The sequence below is a fragment of the Calypte anna genome, chromosome 12 (assembly GCF_003957555.1).
Source record: "Calypte anna isolate BGI_N300 chromosome 12, bCalAnn1_v1.p, whole genome shotgun sequence".
NCBI classification, from domain to species: domain Eukaryota; kingdom Metazoa; phylum Chordata; class Aves; order Apodiformes; family Trochilidae; genus Calypte; species Calypte anna.
In genome coordinates, this window is record NC_044258.1 from 5,530,858 (window position 1) to 5,550,464 (window position 19,607).

At 61.0% G+C, this 19,607-nt stretch overlaps 3 protein-coding genes across 3 annotated transcripts in view; 2 read left to right on the forward strand and 1 right to left on the reverse strand.

Moving 5' to 3' along the window:
- The window catches only part of CACNA2D2 (calcium voltage-gated channel auxiliary subunit alpha2delta 2), a 199,559-nt gene extending 187,474 nt beyond the window's left edge, over positions 1 to 12,085 (forward strand). The window contains 18 exon segments of the mRNA XM_030458167.1: positions 1,660 to 1,736; positions 5,280 to 5,340; positions 7,623 to 7,720; positions 7,936 to 8,026; positions 8,173 to 8,235; positions 8,355 to 8,458; positions 8,543 to 8,641; positions 8,739 to 8,833; positions 9,108 to 9,155; positions 9,557 to 9,628; positions 9,795 to 9,947; positions 10,067 to 10,119; positions 10,225 to 10,280; positions 10,379 to 10,502; positions 10,953 to 11,062; positions 11,254 to 11,342; positions 11,887 to 11,920; positions 11,923 to 12,085. Of these exon segments, the coding sequence (XP_030314027.1) occupies positions 1,660 to 1,736; positions 5,280 to 5,340; positions 7,623 to 7,720; positions 7,936 to 8,026; positions 8,173 to 8,235; positions 8,355 to 8,458; positions 8,543 to 8,641; positions 8,739 to 8,833; positions 9,108 to 9,155; positions 9,557 to 9,628; positions 9,795 to 9,947; positions 10,067 to 10,119; positions 10,225 to 10,280; positions 10,379 to 10,502; positions 10,953 to 11,062; positions 11,254 to 11,342; positions 11,887 to 11,920; positions 11,923 to 12,014 (1,519 nt within the window). The 3' untranslated portion in view covers positions 12,015 to 12,085.
- Positions 12,086 to 14,687: 2,602 nt separating this feature from the next.
- On the forward strand, positions 14,688 to 17,417 carry TMEM115 (transmembrane protein 115). The gene is made up of 2 exons (XM_030458172.1): positions 14,688 to 15,620; positions 16,296 to 17,417. Exons 1-2 carry the CDS (start codon positions 14,767 to 14,769, stop codon positions 16,492 to 16,494), a joined length of 1,053 nt encoding a protein of 350 aa, XP_030314032.1. The 5' UTR covers positions 14,688 to 14,766; the 3' UTR covers positions 16,495 to 17,417.
- Positions 17,418 to 17,496: 79 nt separating this feature from the next.
- On the reverse strand, positions 17,497 to 19,520 carry LOC103533206 (cytochrome b561 domain-containing protein 2). Its single transcript, XM_030458175.1, has 3 exons — positions 19,346 to 19,520; positions 19,225 to 19,262; positions 17,497 to 19,031 (listed from the first exon to the last, which is right to left on the reverse strand). Exons 1-3 carry the CDS (start codon positions 19,470 to 19,472, stop codon positions 18,528 to 18,530), a joined length of 669 nt encoding a protein of 222 aa, XP_030314035.1. The 5' UTR covers positions 19,473 to 19,520; the 3' UTR covers positions 17,497 to 18,527.
- Between the last annotated feature and the right edge of the window lie 87 nt (positions 19,521 to 19,607).

Here is a 19,607-nt window from a genome sequence, read left to right on the forward strand (position 1 = left end):
TGGCATTGCTCTTGGGCCAAGCAGTGCTTTTGAGGAGGGGACAATGACATGGGGCAGCAAAGCTGTGACCAGGACTGCGGGTTGATCTGTAGGACAGAAGGTGTTCCTGTGGCTCTGTAGCACAGCATGGATCTTCCATGGGTTTCCATGAGACGCTGTCAGCATAGAATCACAGAATGAGCCAGGTTGGAAAGGACCTCTGAGATCATCAAGTCAACCCTTGATCCACTACCACCCTGGTTTTCAGATCGTGGCACTGAGTGCCACATCCACTCTCTTCTTAAAAACCTCCAGGGACGGAGAATCCACCACCTCCCCGGGTAGCCCCTTCCAATGTCTGATTACCCTCTCTGTAAAGAATTTCTTCCTATTACCTAACCTAAGCCTCCCCTGGCAGAACTTAAGATCATGCCCTCTTGTCTCACTGAGAGCTGCCTGGGGGAAGAGACACGATGGTGGCATATGAGACCCATGTGGCAGAGCACTGAACAGAAAAACTCACCACCCTCCTGATGCTACCTGTAACTTGGGGTGCCACCAGCTCTGCCATGCTTGCTGGGGTGCCCAGCCCAGGCTGTCAGGTGCAGATGGAGGGGTGGCCTGGTGGCTCAGGTGCACATGTGACATTTGATGAGGGCCAGTCCTCACCTGCCCCTGCTCACTCACTCTGGGCAGCACCTGGCACAAACAGCATTACCAAAGGCCACCAGCTGCTGCAGCCAGCACCCAGGAGCCCAGCTCCTCTGACAGTGTGTCCTGTGGGGGTGGCAGCCTTGGCATCACCTCCTGCCACCTCCTTTCCCCCCTCCATCCTGCCTCCAGTGTGCCAGACCCCCAGCTCGTGGATCCTTCTTCCTGGCTCACCAGCAACTGGTGCCTGGGGCTCTCTCTGATCTCTCCTCACTGGGAAGGTTTTGTCACTTCGTTCAAGGGCTGTGTCTCTTCCTGCCTTCCTCCCTTACAGGGATGTCCTGTCCCTCTTCCATGTGCTTCTCCCTAGGTTCCCAGCCAAGTGTGTCTTCCCTGTCTCAGCCCTGGCTGGACAGCCTTGACACCTCCTGTGCTCAGGGGTGCCCCTGGGACAGCCCTGGGTCCTGGACAGCCAGCGGGATGACCCGAGGTGCTCTGGAGATGGTTTGGGTCCTCTGGGAGCAAACTTGAATGCCATCAGAATGGCCTTGGGGGCTCTAAGGATGACCTTGGAAACCACCAGGATGGCCCTGGGTGCCCTAAGATGACCCTAGGTGTTCTGAGGATGGTCCTGGCTGTTCCAGGGGATGGCCTTAGGTGCTCTAGGAATTACCTTGGGATCCACCAAGGTTACCCTGGATGCTTCAAGGACAGTGCTAGATGACTCTGGGTGCTTCGAAATGAGTCTGGATGCCCCAGGATCACCCTGGATGCTTTGGACACAGCCCTGAGTGCCACCAGGATGTCCCTAGGTGCTCTGGGACAACTCTGGGTGTTCCTAGGACAGCCCTGGCAGCAGTCCCTCAGAGAAGGAGGTAGTGGCCTCTGCAGGGGGCCAGCAGGGATGCTGCCTGCCATCAGCTGGGGCCAGGTGCTGCCAGGTGGGATGCCAGCAAGGGGCTGGGGGCCGGCCAAGGTCTCTGGTGAGTGTAAAGCCTTACACCACCTGTCTGCTCTCCCCTTCCGCAGCCTGGGACTGGTTCTGCCTCCCTACAGCACCTACTACATCCAGGCCAACCTCAGTGACCAGATCCTGCAAGTGAAGTGTAAGTAGCCCCTGGCTTTCCCTCCTGCCCTCTCATCCTCCTGCTCACCCCCGTGCTGGCCCACGACTGTCGGGGGGAGAAACACCAAGAAAAAAACTGGCAAAAAGAGCTAGGGATCACTATGAGAGGCCAAAAAAAAAAAGAAGAAAGTAACAGGAAAATTTTAAAATAAGTGAGGCATGAGTAGAGGTAAAGACACAGAGGGAAAGGAGCTGCCTGCCTGGGTGCCCCTGGGTGTCAGGGTTTGGGCTGTGGGCTTTGCACCCCAAAACCCAAGCCCCAGGCTGCAGGCAGGGGTTGAGGGATAATGTTGTAGCAGCCAGTTAATTTGTGAGCCTGGGGAAGTTTGCATGGATCTCTTTGGTTTCCTTTGGTTTATTACAATTATTTGGTTTTGGTTTGGTTTCAGTCAGCCATTTATTCTTTTTATGAGTTCGGTTTCGATTGGTTTCGGTTTTCGTTTGGAATTAATCTGTGTACGTGTGTGTTAGCCTGGCCCCCCCTTTCTCTCTCTTTCTCTCTCCCCTAACCCCCCCAAGCCTTTTTCCCACCTCAGGTCCGCTCTGTTCCCAGGGACCCTCTCCCCTGTGGGAGAACTGGGCCCTTTCCCCCTCTCCCCTCTGGTTCCCCCCCGTCTCCCCTTCAGCCACCCCGGTGGTTCAACCCCAGCCCCACTCTGGATCCAGCCCCTGCTGCCCCCTCCATCCATTGGCAGGAGCCTTGTGTCCCATGGGGACGAGGCCAGTCTGTCCCTGTCCCCGGGAGGGGGGACCCCCCGTCCTCCCTGGCTCTGCCCGCCCTGCCGTGCATGCCCCCTAACTCAGAGAGGACATTTTGATATCAGGACTGTTGCACTGTTTGCTACTGACTCTCATTTTCCTTTGGAGTATTGAATATATATATATATATATTTCTCTAGTTATATCTTTGCATTTTTATTTTTATTTTTTTAATTCTTATTTCACCGTGGCCTTTTCCTTTCGTTACTGGGTTTTTTCTTTCTTTTTCTTTTTTTCATTTTGTTTTTTGCAAGAGGTTTCCTTTTGGTATGATTATGATACACAATATTTTTATTCAAACAGCAATTGAATAAAATATTGTTTGTGCCCCCCTTCCCCCTTTCCACCCAACCCCCTTTTTTTTTGTTTGTTGTTTTTTTGTTTGTTGTTTTTCTTGCTTTCTCTCTATGGTGGATTCACACAGTACCAAACATCAAAATAAAGGGCAAGTATTTTCAGTCTCAGACCACTCACCTTCACCACCCCGTCCCCTGCCCCGTGTCCAGTCCCCCCCAGCCCCCTGCTTGCCCATCTCCCTGCCCGTTTGCCACACCGAACCTGCAAACCGCCACTGACTCGCCCTTCCTCCCTCCTCCTCTCCTCCTCCTCTCCTCCAGTTCCCCCTTTATTTGAAAGCAACATGTCTTGTTCTGTCCATGAGAGCTTTGTCACGATGATCCCCCACTCTCCCCCCCTGCACATTGCTCCCAAACCTGGTTCGATACCGTTCAAGAGCCGATCTCGTATGAAACTCTGCCGGTTTTGATCCATGAGGGGTTTTGTAGCTAGTTTGATACCCTGCTCTTCCTCCTCTCCCACCACCACCCTCTTCTTGTTCCTCTCCTCCTGCTCGTCCTCCTCCGGCTCCTTCTCCCCCTGTCCCAGCTCCTCTGCTTTTCCTCCCTCCCCAAGACAACTCAACCTGAAAGGGATAGGGCTGTGCAGGGAGCGGGGGACACAGGGTGGGCACCCAAAGGTGATGGGAATGGAGAGCAGGTGGGGGGACCCAGTCTGCTGCCATCACCCTCTGGGATGGGCATTTCTGGGGAAGTCCCTAAGCAGGAACCTTCAGCAGAGGTGGGGATGGGACCATCCCAGGGCGATGCCACCCCTCTGCATGGGGGACAGCCAGCCTGGGGACAAGGCTGAGCCCCGGGGTGCTGTGCTGCCTGACCCCCCACGTTGCTCGGTGGCTGTCTCCAGGGCCCAGCATGGCACGATGTCCCGGGCAGCTGCAGCCTCCCAGCACCCTCCATGCCCCCTGGAGACAGTCTGAGTCCAAAGTTCCACCAGGGCAGGTGGGGGGGGCCGGGGCTCATGTGACCCAGGGCGGGATTTGAGCCGTGTCCCTACGATTCCTGGCCACTGGCTATGAGGGAGAGGACCCATGGGGCTGGACCCACAGCCTCAGGGTGGGTCAGGGGATGCCCTGGCATGCAGGGTCCCAGGGGACCCGCCAGCTTCCTCCCCAGCACCTACTCCTCAGCACGGGCGGGGGGTGGCTGCAGGGGACACGGCAGCACAGGGGGGGATGGGGCCATCAGGCAGGACAGCGGGGTGCTGGAATTGTCACCCTCAGCCCTGTTCTATCAGCTTTGAGTTGCCTCTTCCCGGCGCCCCTGCGATGGCAATGCTGATGGACCAAGTACGAGTGTTTTGTACTCCTTTCCTTCTCCTCCTTCTCCTCTTCCTCTCATCGCCTTGTTCCCAGCCCCTGCCTACAGCCCTGGGAGAGCAACAGTCCAACCTCTGGCTGTGCCATGCAATGCTCCAGGGCCAGCGGGAGGGCGAGGAGGTGGCTGTGCCCGCCAGGGGCCCTGGCAGCCCCGGGATGTCCCAGAGCACCCCCCACTCACCCCCTAACCTGGCTTGCAACCTGTGAGCTGAACCCCGCATCCGCCGCCCTTCTGCCGGGGGGATGCCCAAGGGGGGCACCCCAAACTCTGCCGGACTGTGAACCCCCTCCTTAAAGCAGAGCGAGGTGCGAGGCTGGCGGGCGAGCCTGGGCCCCCGCTGGAGTCCCACTGCCTCGGGAGGGAGGGGACAGTGGCAGAGCCTGACAGCGCATTGCACGGCATTTTGCTGGCGGGGGGGGGCCTCCTGGTTGGACTGTCCTCGGCAAGGTTTCCCGTTTGGCTATGTCGGTGCCTGAAAACTCCTTTTCTTTGTTTCCTTTTTTTTTTTTCCTTTTTTTTCTTTTTTTTTTTTTCTGTTGTTCTTCTCGTTTATTTTTCTCCCGACAACCAAGTGTTTTGGTGATCCTCCTCCGGCCAGGAGCGCAGCATGCGGTTCCCTCGCCCACCTCCTCCCCTTCCGAGAGAGAGACGCCCCACACCCCCCACACCCCCAACATGCATATATATATATACATGTGCGCGCATATATATATGTGTGTGTGTGTCTCTGTGTGTCCCTGCGTACACACCACCGGCCGCGCGTACGCAACCGCCTGCCTTCAGCCCGCCACCGAGCAAATTCGAGCCGAGATGGGCAAACCTCTCCCAATTTGGCTATAGCTTTCCTTCCTGTGCGGTGCCAGCGACAGCAGAACGGCCTTTTCCTTCCTCTCTTGTTACCAAGAGCAGCAAATGCCTTTTTTTTTTTTTTTTTGCCTTTTTTTTTTTTTTTTTTTTTTTTTTTTTTCTTTCCCGTTGTTGTTGTTGTTCCCCTCCCCTCCTCTCTCTCTGTCCGTCTCTCTCCCTCCTGGCCCCCCGGCTTCCCCTTCCCCCCCTCCCCGCCGGATAACCTCCCCTTTCTGTTGCAGATTTTGAATACCTGCTGCCCAACAGCTTTGAGTCGGAGGGACATGTGTTCATTGCTCCCAGGTAGCCTTTGCGTGTGCGCTTGCCGAGGTGTGCATCCGCCCCGGCCCCGCTGCCGATCCCCCCCCTCCCCCCCTCATCGTGCCTTGTGTCCCCCTCCCCTTCTCCCGACCATCCCCCGTCGCTCTGTGTGTCGTCTGCCCGCTCGGCCAAGGGAGGGGCTGCTGCCAGGACCCCAGCCCCGCTCCTGCCACCCGGTTGCATCCAGCACAGTATATATGCACCCAATCTGTGCGGGTGCATATATAGGTATAGTTTCTGAAAATCCACCCCTCTCCCAAGCCAGGGGCCGGCGGTGGCATCATACAGTCGCGCTGGTCGCGGGAGGGGTTTAGGGAGAGGGAAGAAGAGGTTTTTGACTCATATCCGGAATGCCCGGGAGGGTTGGGGAGGCTGCAGGCTGTGAACGGGGGCGTGAGGACAGCGTAGTGGCCCCCGGACAGGCAGACATCTCCCCTCCCCTGGAACCCAATCTTGTCACCTAGCAGGGACACGGACTGTCCCTTGGTGGGGTGTTCCTGGAGTCCTCTGGCTCTGCCAGCACCCTGCCCTTCCCACTGTTGCAGTGCAACCTCTGACCAGCCCTAATTAACAGTGCCAGATAATCACCCTTGTATTTACAAATCATTATAGCAACCGAACTCCCTGTTAATAGGTGCTTTATTGCAGTTCTTGGGCAGTGCAAGCCGAGGTAACCGCATCGCTGTCACCTGTGGGTACCCCCTCCCCTCCCTGCCTACAGCAGCCATCACTTGCACTAACCCTGAGTAAACCAGCCCTGAAATGTGCAGCTGTGGTACAGCCCCGGCTTTTGGGGGAGCACTTGGTGCCCAGGCAAGGCACAGGGCAGCAGGGGTGAGGTCCAGGAAATATGGGAGCCAAAGCAGAGTATTGGTGAGAAACAGAAAAACCTGTTTATTAGAAAAATGACCCGAATCTGTGGCTAAGGGGATAAATACAGTGGTGAAGCCTGAGCCCACATCCCGAGGAATGAGTCTGCCCCTCGCTGCAGTGATAGGGTCAGTGTCCAGTGTGGGGAGTGTCCAGTGTTGCTAGTGGATAGAAAAGCAGGCCTTGAAAAAGAGGGGTACCCCTTCGGTGTCCACTGGAGCTGCTCCATCAGCATCCTCCCTGCGATGGGTGCCAGCCCGGGGCGTGAAGCCACATTCTGGGGGGGTGCCCAGCACCCAGGGTGACTGTATGATCTGCCGTCAGCACCGCTGTGCCCACAGGCCACTGGAAATTTTCAGAAACCGTATGTCCTCCTCCCCCGTGGGTGTGTGAGTACCTGTATCTGTGCGTGCCGGGGTAGATATTTAGGTGTCCACTCCCCCCGAGCAGGGGCTAGGGGGCTGGGACAGGCTGGACAGGGTGCCCCAGCTCCTTGGGCTGCCGTGTGGGCACACTCCCTGCCACCCTCTGCTCTGGCATTTGTCCTTTTCAGTGAGGTTTTGGGCAGAGTCAGGAGCTCAGCAGAGGGGACCAGGAGCAGGGGGAGCCCTGAGCCCCCCAGCACCACCTGCAGCTGTGCTGCTGAGCCAGGGGGACTCTTGGCACCCCAGGGTGGCACTGACAGGTTAGAGCCTCGTGATGGCTGGCAGGGTTACATCTGTCCCCACCATCAGTGGGGATTGAGATCTGCACTACGGGTGGCCCCAGACCAGATGGGGGATGTGGCAACCTCACGGTGCCTGTCCCAGGAGGGGCTCAGGGCCAGCAGTGGCCGTGGGCAAGCACCCACCTCCGCCAGCCAGGCCTCACCCAACTACCTGCACCAAGGGCACGGATACGGCTGCCGAACACCGGTGTGGGGGCTCCTGAGGCAAACCCCCACCCCCCGGGGTGCCTCAGGGCAGGGTGGGCACAGCAACACCTGCGTGGCCCCCAGGTAAGTACAGTGGCACAGGGGCCCTGTCCCACCAGTAGCCCCACCAGTATGGGGAGAGCCAGGCTCAGGGTTGCACCGCTCTGGGCAAACTGGGATCTGTCAAACCTGTCCCTGGCAGCGGTGACAGCACCGCGGTGCCCGTGGCAGTGACAGACCCAGTGGCCGGTGTGGTGGCCGAGCTGGCAGCAGTGCTGGCAGCAGTGGGCTGGGTCTACAGAGATGCCCACAGCCAGCTGCTCCCACGGGGTGACGCTGGCAGGAGTGGTGGCACATCACCACCATCATGTCCCTGGGTGCTGGTGGCACAGCTGGCACCTGCCCCACCGTCCCCAGGGGAGAACTCTGACCTTGCCTTTTCCATCCTCGCGAACGTGAAACCTTGTCCCCCAAACCCCAGAGAGTATTGCAAAGACCTCGACTTGTCGGATAACAACACCGAGTTCCTGGAAAACTTTATTGCCCTCATGGAAAAGGTGACCCCAGATTCCAAGCAGTGTGAGTAGTCACAGGTGGCTGGTGGGGGGGCTGGGGGCGTTGGGGTTACAGGGGATGGGGAGATGAAGGGAGGTGGGGCAAGGAGTGAACCATGTTGGGGCTGGGGTCCCCAGAGCCACTGCAGAGCAGGTGGCAGTGCTGGGACAGGGTAGAGGGTCATGGGTGGCCCCTGTAGGGCTGTCCCCCACCTTCTCCCTCTCCATCTTCCTCCCCAGGTGACAACTTCCTCCTGCACAACCTGATCCTGGACACAGGCATCACGCAGCAACTGGTGGAGAAGGTCTGGAGGGACCAGGACCTCAACACGTAGGTGGGGGCAAGCTGGCCTGGGATGGGCAGCACTGGCTGGGGACAGAAAAGGGGGGTCATGGAGCTAAGATGGGCTATGGGGATGGGACAGGGGCAAAGCAACACCCTCTGATGCCTGGTGTGCCTGTCCCCTCTCCTTGCAGGTACAGTCTCCTGGCTGTCTTCGCAGCCACTGACGGGGGCATCACCCGCGTCTTCCCCAACAAGTGAGTTTCCAGGGGGTATGCATGTGCCAGGCCCCATGGGGTGACACACTGCTCCTGCTGGGCCATCTCTGGTGGGACTGGAGCTGAGTGACATCTGTGGCTGTGGCTGTTCCCCCCAGGGCTGCTGATGACTGGGAGGAGGAACCAGAGCCCTTCAACGCCAGCTTCTACCGGAGGAGCCTGGACAACAAAGGCTACATCTTCAAGCCACCCTACAGGGATGGTGGGTACTGGCTGGGAATGCTGGGGGCTGGCACAGACTGCTGCTGGTCCTGTGTGTCCCCTGATGCCACTCTGCCCTCTGCAGCTGGCTACCGGGGCCTGGACCTGGAGAACAACACCATTGGGATCCTGGTGAGCACAGCTGTGGAGCTCAGCATTGGGGGCAAGACACTGAAGCCAGCAGGTAGGCAAGGGGCTGGGTGGTCTGTCACCAGGCTGGGGGGTCCCCTGGTCGTCCCCTCTGAGACAGAGCTGACCCTGTCTCCCCACTACCCCACTAGTGGTGGGGGTGAAGTTGGACTTGGAGGCCTGGGCTGAGAAGTTCAAAGTGCTGGCAAGCAACCGGACAGACCGTGACCAACTGGGAGCCCGTCGGGTACGTCCCCCATGGCACTGGCGTGGCATGGAGACAGGGACAGGGACAGGGACAGGGACAGGGAGGGAGCTCTGCTGGCTGGGGATGTGGCTGGAGAGTGCTTCCAGGGCACAGTGCACATGGCTCTACTGGGCTTGTACCTCCACCCTGATTGGAGCACCTGTCCCCATCCCCTGGGGACATCACCCTGCATGTCCTCTCCTGGCCCAGAGGACAGCTCTGGGCAGTAGGAATGTCCTGCTGACCTCTCCCTCTGCCCTGGTTTGCCTGACAGTGCGACCCCTCCACCAGCTGCGAGATGGACTGTGAGGCCAACAATAAGGTGGGTGGTGGGCAGGGGTGGGAGCAGCGGGGCACAGCAGTCAGGGGGTGGCTGGGAGGGCTACTCATCCTCTGCCCACCCAGCTGGTGCTGTCTGGTTGAATGTCCCCACCTTGTCCCCTTGCTGCTCCCAGGGCTTGGTCAGCCCCCAACCCCCCTTACAGGGACAGTGCCCCTGGGGTTGCCTCCTGGACTGTGGATGCTCCCCAAGGCTGGTAAACCCCCCAGGGTGGGTGGTGGTTCCTGCTCCCTGCACCCCCCACAAGTGTTCCTGACAACAAGATGCCCCTGAGCAGCCCCCAGGCTTGGGAGTGTTGTGCCCTGCCCGACCCCCCACCCTGCCTGTCCTTGCTTTGCCCTGGGCATGGCCACAGAGTGGGTGACACTGCCCTCCTTCCCCAGGACCTCATCTGCGTCCTTATCGACGATGGGGGCTTCCTGGTGCTTTCCAACCAAGAGGACCACTGGTACCAGGTGAGCGGTGCCTGTGTGACAGCTCTCGGGGTGGGATGCCAGTGGGGAGCTGAGACCTCTGAGCTCATGTCACCTGTGGTGTGACACAGCCCACACTAGGGTCCCTGCCAGGGGAGACCCCCAGGCAAGGTGTTGTTTGAGTGCAGACTTCATGTCCCCATCCCAGGTGGGCAAGTTCTTCAGCGAGGTGGATGCCAACCTGATGTCTGCCCTCTACAACAACTCCTTCTACACCCGCAAGGAGTCCTACGACTTCCAGTCCGTCTGTGCCCCCGAGGCCCAGAGCAACACGGGTGCTGCGCCCCGCGGCGTCTTCGTGGTGAGCATCCACGGGGATGGTGGCTTCCAGGTGGTCCGGGAGCTTGGGGACCCACAGGGTTGTCCCCAAGTGCCCCTGAGATGGACCCGCTGGCTCACCGCCCCCCTCTTTGCCCACAGCCCACTGTGGCTGATCTCCTGAACCTCGCCTGGTGGACCTCAGCTGCAGCCTGGTGAGACCCACTGCATCCCCTCCTGGGGGACATTTACGTTGAGGGGTGACACCAGCATGTCCCTAGGGCTGGGACAGCTGACGTGGCCATACTCTCCTTCCCCAGGTCCCTCTTCCAGCAGTTCCTATATGGCCTTACCTACAGCAGCTGGTTCCAGACGGGTGAGTCCCTGGGGAGCCTGGGCTGGGGGGTGGGCAGGGGAGGTAGGGGGGTGACAGGAGGTCTGTGGCCCCTGTCCCACCTCACTGTGCTGGCACAGAGGAGGTGGCAGGAGACGGCATGGAGGCCAGGGAGACAAGCTGCATCATGAAGCAGACACAGTACTACTTCAGCACTGTCAACGCCACCTACAATGCCATCATTGACTGTGGCAACTGCTCCAGGTAGGTCTGGGCAGGGTTGGGGACACCCCTGAGGCTGCCTTTGCCAGGACCCCATGCAGCCACCTTCCTGGGAGATTCCTGCAGTGCCCAGACAGGGTGGGCAGAGTGCAATGTTAGTGCCCCTGTGGGCTGTGGTATGACAGTGATGTCCCCAGGGCTCCTCCAGGTGGGACCGAGCCCTGCAAGCACATTGGTGCTGGTTCCCTGAGCAGCCCCTTGGCACGGGGATGGGGACAGGGACTGGGTTGGCAATGGACATGGGAACAGGGATGGGGTTGGAAATGGGGATGAGAGGGGATGGAGATAGGGATGGGAACAGGGATGGAAATGCCCTATGAGCTCAGCCTCTCCAAAGCCACCTGATGTCAAAAGTGGCACTGGGGGCTCGGGGGGGGGGAAGGGAAAGAGGGCATGGGATGACCAGGGTCCTTGCTGCCATTGCACCCCCAGGCTCTTCCACGCCCAGAGGCTGGCCAACACCAACCTCCTCTTTGTGGTGGCTGACAAGCCCCTCTGCAGCCAGTGTGAGTCTGTCAAGCTGCTGCAGGCAGAGGTAAGAGGTATCCTTTGGTGGCCCAAGCCATGTCCCTCCAGGATGGGGTGGCAGAGGGTTGTGGGGACGGGGGATTGTGAAGCTGGGAGCTGCAGGGGTGGAGGGAGGTGGCCTGCTGCCAGAGGGGCTTGGGGTGGCCATGGGGCACTCCACAGGCCCCTGTTGCCCTGTCCCTGGTGGTTTCCTTGACCTGCAAAGCCCCCCCGAGGGACCCCAACCAGTGTGAGCTGGTGGACAGGCCCCGGTACCGGAAAGGCCCCCACATCTGCTTCGACTACAATGCAACAGTATGTGGGGTACAGGGGGGGAGCGGAGCTGTGGCGGGGCCCTGGGCAGCAGGAAAGTCTTCCTGGGGGTGGGCCTGGGGCAGTGGGTGCCCCTGGAGAGGGGAACAGAGCTATGAGGGATCCCCAGAGGGGGATTGTAGGGGTGGTTGCCCCTCCTATGGGGGAGCAGAGCTATGGGGTGACCTTGGGGAAGCAATGCCATGGAGTGTGCCCCTGGGGGGAGCAGAGCCATAGGAGGACCTGGGGGTTAGGAGATCCTTGGGGTTATTCCCAGGAAGGTCAGAGCCATTGAGAGCAATATTGTGGGGTGACCTCCTGGGGGGGAATGGAGCTGTGGTGGTCCCGAGGGGAGCAACACCATCCCAGGGGCTGTGCTGGGGAGTCCCAAAGGGAGCATCACCATGGGGTGTCCCAGGGGCACTGCCACGAGATCCCGGGGCAGGAGACACAGCAGGGTGTCCCGGGTGCCCCTGCCAGGGCAATGGGATGCAGAGGCACCAGGGGAGATGCTCCACAGCCCTTTTCCCTTTGCCCCCTCCCCCAGGAAGATACCTCAGACTGTGGCCGAGGGGCTTCCTTCGCCCCTCCCTGGGGGTCCTGCTCTCCCTGCAGCTGCTGCTCCTCTACTCCAGCTCCAGCCGGCACCCGCTGCCCCCGGCCGCCTGCCTTTAGCCCCCCCGGCCGTCCCCGCCAGCTCTCTTTTCTTTCAAGCTCCATCTCCATCTCCCTCCCCGGCCCGGTGGAGCGGGAGCGACGTCCCCTCCTCTGCCATCCCGGGGACCCCCGGCCATGCCGCAGCCAAAGAAGAGTCGGGGTGCGGGCAGGGGCTCCCCGGCAGAGCAGGGGCCGGGCTGGTGCCCTCCCAGCCGCTCGGACTCGGAAAGCGGCGTCGGTGCCCGCCACACCCCCACCCACTCCCCCCCAACATCCACCTCGCCTATTTTTTTAGTCTGAAGATTTTAATCCAGATCTTTCTACATCGAGTTTCCAACATTTTTCACCTGGAGAACGGCGGTGTTTATTGTCAGCAATGAGGACACGTGGGGGAAAAAATAGGGAAAAAAACGGAAAAAAAAAAAAAAAAAGAAAAAGGGGCGGGGGAGAAAAACAAAGGGGAAAAAAAAAAAAAGGGACTTGACTGTGCGGGTCAGTATGATTTGTTCCAGTGGGTACCAGCCCCCCGGGTGTGCGTGGCAGACCTTCAGCATCCCTGGGGGCTCAGGGGGCTGCGGGCAGGGGTGAAGCGGGGGCAGGCAGCACCGGGGCAGGATGGAGCCCTCGTCGCTGCTCTGGGCTCAGCCGCTCTCCTGAGTTCTTGGGCACAGATATCGGTGGGGGAAAAGGAGGGGGGGAGAAGAAGAAAAAAAAAAAAAAAAAAGAAGAAAAAAAAAAAAAGTGTATTTTGTTTCTTTTCCGTTCTGCAGATCACTGTGAAATCCTGCCCGCTCCCCAGCCCGCCCTACCCCTCAGCCTCCCTGCCAAAGAAACCGTGCTGGCCAGAGGGACGTGTGGCCTGTCCCCACATGGGCTGTGCCATGTGTCCCACACGTCCCCCAGCAGCAGGTGCCACGTGTCCCCAAAAGGGATGTGCCAGGCCGTCCCTCGGGGCTCCGGCATGGGGGCTGCAGGCAGCGGTGGGGGGGGGGAGCTGCCCCCTCAGGCATTGGCTGGGGGCACCCAGATTTGGGGTACCCCGAGGTGCTGAGGATCACACCGGGACACTGGGGTGGGGGTGCCATCTCCCACCAGCCAAAACGCTGGATGCCAAGGAGGGAACCGAGTGGCACCCGCACCCCAACAGCCCAGCTGGGAGAGGTGCCACGGGTGCAGGTGCCCATCCATGATACCCTGGGGGGCTTTCCCCCCCTCCCCCTCCCCAATGCCCCCCACTGCTCCCTGCAGTGTCGGGGTCCCTGCCCAGGCAGGCAGCCCCAGGGACCCTCACCCCCCTGGGGCACCCTGCTCAGGGCCACCCCATCCAACAGGGCCCGGGGAGCCCCCTCGGCGTGGCCACCCCGCGGGGTGGCTGGGGAGGGCGCCAGGCACTAATTAGTGCTGGGGTTAATTAATGGTCATTCTGCTTGTAGCTTTTTCAGTGTGTGTTTGGTTACTGTCTCTGGGAACCGTGTTTGAACAGATGGCTCTGTGTTACCGGGAGTGTGTGTACCTCTGTAGTCTAGTTAGGTGCTCTGCCAGAAACCCACCACTATACATACCTATAAATATATACATATATAGTCTATTTTAAGTTAAAAACCAATGAGATGATGGGGCAGCGTGGCTCTGGGTCTCCCCATCCTGCCGGGACACGTCGTGCCACGTTCCTCCTCCCTCCCCTGGAAAGCTTCTCTCTGCTCATTCAAAGGCGTTGGGTTTTTAATTGATTTTCTTTAATTTATTTTTAATTTCTTTGGGTTTAATTTTTTTTCTTTTTTTTTTGTACAGAAGAGTTGGAAAACTTAAAAAAAAAAAAAGCAACAACAAAAAGACAATTTGTAAGATATCGTGCGTGTGACTCCTTGTAAAATATTTTCAAATGGTTTATTACAGAGACTCAGTTATTAAATAATGTTCATATTTTCACTTCACAGGCGGTGGCTGCGTCATTCCCGGGGATGTGGGCAGGGCCGGGGGGAGGGCGGGCAGGACATTGGGGTGTTCCCTGCTGCCTTCACCCTGCCCGCACCTCTGCGGGGGGGCTGATGGGCAGGGATGCGGGCAGGACACGGGCAGGGATGCGGGCAGCGATCCACCGGCATGGGGACCGGGAGAGAGGAAGGGGCAGGGAGAGAGGCGGGGGCACAGGCGGGGGCACAGGAAGAGCTCCATGCACAGCCCCCCCCAGGCTGTACAGGAGGGGCTGTGGGTCAGCAGGGACTCAGCCCCCCCCTCCCCTAGTGAAACCCCTCCAAGCTCCCCCGATCCCTGTGTCCCCTCAGGACTCTGTCCCCCCCATCTGTCCCCCCTTGTCCCACACCCTCCCTATCGTGTCTGTGTCCCCACATCCATGTCCCGTGGGATCCACGTCCCCGAGTGGCCCCCCCACCCATGCCCAGCCCACTTGTCAACACTGCCTCCCCACCAAGGTTTGTGCCTCTCCCCGTGTCCACGTCCCCATAACTGCCCCCCACACCTGTGTCCCCCATGCCCTTCCCGCCCCTGTGTTCCCGTGTCCCCCTCCGTGGCGGGCAGTGCCACCTGGACTACAACTCCCGGCATGCCCCGCGGCGGGACCCGCCCTCCCCGCCCCGGGCCCTCCCGGCGCGGCCCGGCGCATGCGCGGATCCGCTGTTTGTCCGCGCCCGGCCTGGCCCAGCAGCGGGGCCCAGCGCGGCCTGGCCTGCGGCGGAGCGGGCCCCGGCGGGGGGTGGGCCGGGCGCTGTAGCCCCCGCGGGGCAGCCCCGTCCCGCCGGCGGGGCCGAAGATGCGGCGGTACCTGCCGGTGGCCCGGCAGCACTTCTTGGCGGCGTTGGCCGGCACCAGCGTGGTGGTGAAGGCGCTGAGCGCCGCCGTCGTGCTGCTCTACCTGGTCTCCTTCGGCCTGGACACGGCCTACGGCCTGGGCGTGACCCCCGGCTACCTCCTGCCCCCCAACTTCTGGGTCTGGACGCTGCTGACGCAGGGGCTGGTGGAGGAGCGGGCCTGGGGGCTGGTGGCCAGCCTGGCCACGCTGGGGGCGGCCGGCCGGCTGCTGGAGCCCCTCTGGGGAGCCCTGGAGCTCCTCGTCTTCTTCGCGGTGGTGAACGTCTCGGTGGGGCTCCTGGGGGCCCTGGCCTACTTCCTCACCTACGTGGCCACTTTCCACCTCGCCTACCTGTTTGCTGTCCGCATCCACGGCGGGCTGGGCTTCCTCGGCGGAGTCCTGGTGGCCCTCAAGCAGACGATGGGGGACAGCACCGTCCTGAAGGTGCCCCAGGTCAGAATGAAGGCTGTCCCCATGCTCCTGCTCCTGCTTCTGGCTTTGCTGCGGCTCGCCGCGCTCGTCGAGAGCAATGTACTGGCCTCGTACGGCTTCGGGCTCCTCTCCAGCTGGGTTTATCTCCGGTTCTACCAGCGGCACAGTAGAGGCCGCGGAGACATGTCTGACCACTTCGCCTTCGCCACTTTCTTCCCTGAGATCCTGCAGCCCGTAGTGGGTCTGGTGGCCAACCTGGTGCACAGCGTCCTGGTGAAGGTGAAGGTTTGCCGCAAGACAGTCAAACGCTACGACGTAGGCGCCCCCTCCTCCATCACCATCAGCCTGCCGGGGACCGACCCCCAGGACGCCGAGAGGAGAAGGTACCGCTTGTCCCGCGTCTGCGGGGATCGTGTGCACCGGGCAGCCGGGGCAGGAGCAGCGGGGACGTTTGGGTGCGGGACGCTAAGGGAGCGGGGGGTGTCTTCTCCAGGGGTCTGTGGGGGGCTGCCCTCTGTGATGGAGGGGCGGGGAGGGGAGTATTTCGTGGGGCTGGTGGGATGGTGTCCCATTCTTCTAAATGCGGTGGAAGTGCAGAGGAGGAAGGAAGAGATCCTGGGAGAAGGGACGAGCAGAGTTTGGGGTTAGGGGGACAGTGGCCTTCTGGGGAGGTGCCAGCCCCCCGTACCTGTCATCGTGAGACGGGGAAAGGCGCTGAGTCAGCGCCAAACGCCTGGCATTGGCCTCCCCAAGCCCCGGCAGGAAGGTTTGTAGGAGACGCTGGCACTCCGCTTTCCCCCACCCTGTTTTACACCTCTCCTCCCCCGTCCCCGGGGCGGCCCATGTGCCACCTGACAGCCTCGGAGTGCAGCGTGTGTCATCGGAACTGGGTGTCACGCTCAGTCTGGCAGCGGCAGTGGATTTCTGCGGGGCGGTCCCAGGGTCGTCTCAAGCGCTGCCGAATCTTCTCCTGCCGGGAGGAAGCCCCGGGACCAAGCCCCGTGGAGCTCTGCCCGTCAGAGCCGGAGCTAACCCGCCTGTCTGCTCTCACCCCGCAGGCAGCTGGCCCTGAAGGCCCTGAACGAGCGGCTGAAGCGTGTGGAGGACCAGTCGGCCTGGCCCAGCATGGAGGATGAGGAGGAGGAGGCGGGAGCAAAGGCTGACAGCCCGCTGCTGCCCGATGCCGGTGCGGGGGGGCCGGGGGCCGGCCAGGAGTCCAGCCTCATCACCTTCCAGGATGCCCCGTCCCAGCAGTGACCGCCCCCCTTCCCGTCCCGCCTCCGTCGGAGAGCTGCTGACCCCGCCGTGTCCTGGGACGCTCGGGACTCCTCCCACGGCAGAAGCAGGGGGCGGGATAACTCATTCCAACGCTTCGTTGCCGCTCGTGGCCAGCACCGGGTTTCCAGGACAGTGACACTGCAGCAAGGACGGGGGTTCCTCCAGCTGCTCCCCCTGGTGCAGGTTGGGACGTGAACACCGGGTTTTCCCCCCTGGGAGGGGGACGTGGGGCTGATCCTTGCCCCCCCAGGCTGCTGCACCGGCCCAGCCAGGAGCTTCCTCGCTTCTCCACGCCGGGGCCTGGGCCGGAGCACTCAATGCTTATTTCCTGTTCCAAAGGTAGCTCTGTCCCTAACTGAGGGAACGGGAGGGCCCGTGGGTTCCTTTTCCGAACCCCTTTCCCTTGTGGAGCCTCCCCTGCCCCAGCAGGAGCTCGCCCTGACTGGGGAGAGGTTTGCCAGGCAGGGGACAGGCTGCTGCTGGGCAGGAGGGGCTACCAAGTCCCGTTCGGTAGTGGTCCAGCACCAGAAGCCCTGGGCAGTGCTTGGGGGTGTCTCTCTTCTCCCAGCCATGAGGAGCCATTGCTCTTGGCAACTCCTGGCCAATCCGTGTGTCAGATTACACTAGTAGCTGGAATTTATTTTTAGGGTGGGGCTCTCATTGCTCCCCCCCAGCAGCAGGTTTCCTTTTCTGCGGGTAGAATCTGGGCTCCCCCTTCTCTTTTCCTCCGTGTTGATGGGCTTTTTCTTTTTTTTTTTTTAATTTTGTTTGTGGATGGAGAGGATGCTTCCTGTGACAGCCTCCTCACAGTTCCTGACACCCCCCCCGCCCCCCAGGCTGTAGGCCAATGGTGTCACAATTATTTTTTTAAAGGACCACATGAGAAGGTTTTGTCAGCTGGGGAAAAAACAAACAAACAAACACTTCGTTTATCAATAAAGAGCTCTTTGAAAGAGTTGGCTCCCGCAGCAGGGCAGGGGGCACAGAGCAGCCCCCAGGGGCTGGGGAGGGGGTTTCTTCTTAGTTGCTCTCAGCAGGTGAGATGCTTTGCAAGCAGGAGGGGGCAAATCTGGGGAGATACAGGACATCTGCCCACACCCCAAAGGCCTACTGGACAGGAAACAGGACTTGTCACACTGTAGCTGCCTGAAATTTTTATTGAGTAAAAGCTCTGGATACAGAGGAATTTCCCAGCTGGGAGCTGCTCCCAGCTCTCCAGCCCTGCCTAGAGCAGGATCCATGCTGAGGAGGAGCTGCTGCAAGTGCCTGTGAGGGCTGGAAGGCAGGCAGGCTGCTGTGCTGGCAAAGTGAGGGGGCTCCTTTCTGCCTTCCCAAGGGCTGTGCTGCAGGTTGGCTCGAGAGTTTTTCCCCCCCCCCAAGTTCTGTTCCCTGAGCCCCTCAGAGCCTTCGCAGGCTGCCCCTTTCCAGCTCAGCTCTGTAACCGCTCTGTAAAATGGCCCCCACATCCCAACAGGCTGAAGCTTCACTGCCCCAGCCTAGGGGAGAGATTTGTGCGTGGAGCTGGGCACCTGGACCCAAAGCTGTTGGTCAGGGCTGACTGCACTGGTCCCAGAGAGCCCTGCCCCATGGGGACAGGCACCATGAGTGCTGCCACCCCACTTCAGCCCTCCAGTGGCTGAAGCCAAAACCGTGCCCAGCGCCTTCACTGGCCAAGCTGCCTCTGTGGCAGGAGAGGCAGCGTGGTGCCCACTGCAGCCTCCTGGGCGAGCGGGGACTCCCTGCCCTCCTCACCAGGAACACAACAGCTCTGGGTGGGAAGGGAAGAGGAGCAGGAGTCCTGAGTGAACACTCTGGTTCCCAGCACTGAGCACCAAGCTGCTGCAGGGACCAGCAGCTTTACCTGTGCTGGGAAACGTCCCCACCAAAGCAGGCAGGAGGTGGGTAGGTGACACACACCCAAGCCACTCTGTGGGGACGAGACACTAGAGACAATCCAGGACTAACAAGAGATGAGTAGGGAGAAATCTAGTACCGAGGAGACCCCCAGACCCTCAGTGCTGGCTCCGCTTGCGGTACAGGTAAGCGTTGCTCACCTGGTTCATGATAACCAGGCTGGTGAGGAGGGGACACAGCATGGCAAGGTACCAGGTGACGCTGGTCACCGAGGCGGTGAACCACAGAGAGCACATGCCCAGCATCAGGCTGGCACAGCCCAGCAGGTAGCCCACCAGCCCCGAGGTGGCGTGGTACAACTTGAGCTTGGCCAGCGTCCAGTTCTTCATCAGCTTGGGATAGAGCAGCAGCGCTCCCCCCGTGCACTGCCCGCCGGTGTACAGCACGGTCAGCAGCCCCGTCAGGCCGTGCCAGGTGACGAAGTGTGCCTTGCCGTTCAGGTGCTTGTTGTAGGTGATGATGCCCAACCCCAGGAGGGCACAGAGGAGGGCCAGCAGCTGCAGCGCCCAGTGCACCCGCACCTTGACTTTGCGGGAGAAGGAGCGGAGGGGCGAGGTCTCCGGGGAGAACACCAGCAGCGCTTCCGTCATCAGGAACGAGAACTGGGAGACAGGGGAGCAGGGGGTCGGCACCGGTCGCCCCCCCCTCCCCTCCGCCTCCCCGGGGCTCAGCATCCCGCCAGCCGGGGGGAGCAGAGGAGCCTCGTTCCCTTGCGCCCGGGGGGTCCCCGCCAGCAGAGCCGCTCCCTGGGGTGATCGGGGGGGGTGTCCCGGTAACCGTGGCGGCGGGACTTACCGCGAGGGCCATGAGCAGCGGGTGCCAGGAGAAGAGGCCTGCAAGGGAAGGGCAAGCGCTGAGCTGAGCTGAGGGGAGGCCCGGCCCGACCCGACCCCCCCGGCCTCACCCCGACACTCACTGGATCCGGGCCGCGCCAGCACGGCCACGGCGGTGGGGAAGCCCAGAGCCACGAGATGGGCGGCGGCGCCGGCGGCGGCGCGGAGAGAGCGGTAGAGCCGGGACTCGGTCTCGGCCGTCAGGGCCATGGCGGCCTGGGGGGAAGGGGGGGGGGTCCGCCGACACGGCCGTCAGCAGGGGCCGGGCCGCGGCCGGGTCTCCTATTGGTCGAGGCGGGCTGTCAATCCGCGCTAGGACCCTCCCCCGACGCCCCTCGCCGCCGT

Bases quoted from the DNA above. Each gene is read 5' to 3' on its own strand.
- TMEM115 (XM_030458172.1), top strand. From the start codon at position 14,767: ATGCGGCGGTACCTGCCGGTGGCCCGGCAGCACTTCTTGGCGGCGTTG. The intron at 15,621-16,295 runs GTACCGCTTGTC...CTCACCCCGCAG, and splicing joins CAGGACGCCGAGAGGAGAAG to GCAGCTGGCCCTGAAGGCCC.
- LOC103533206 (XM_030458175.1), bottom strand. From the start codon at position 19,472: ATGGCCCTGACGGCCGAGACCGAGTCCCGGCTCTACCGCTCTCTCCGC. The intron at 19,263-19,345 runs GTGAGTGTCGGG...CTTCCCTTGCAG, and splicing joins GCTGGCGCGGCCCGGATCCA to GCCTCTTCTCCTGGCACCCG. The intron at 19,032-19,224 runs GTAAGTCCCGCC...CCTGTCTCCCAG, and splicing joins CGCTGCTCATGGCCCTCGCG to TTCTCGTTCCTGATGACGGA.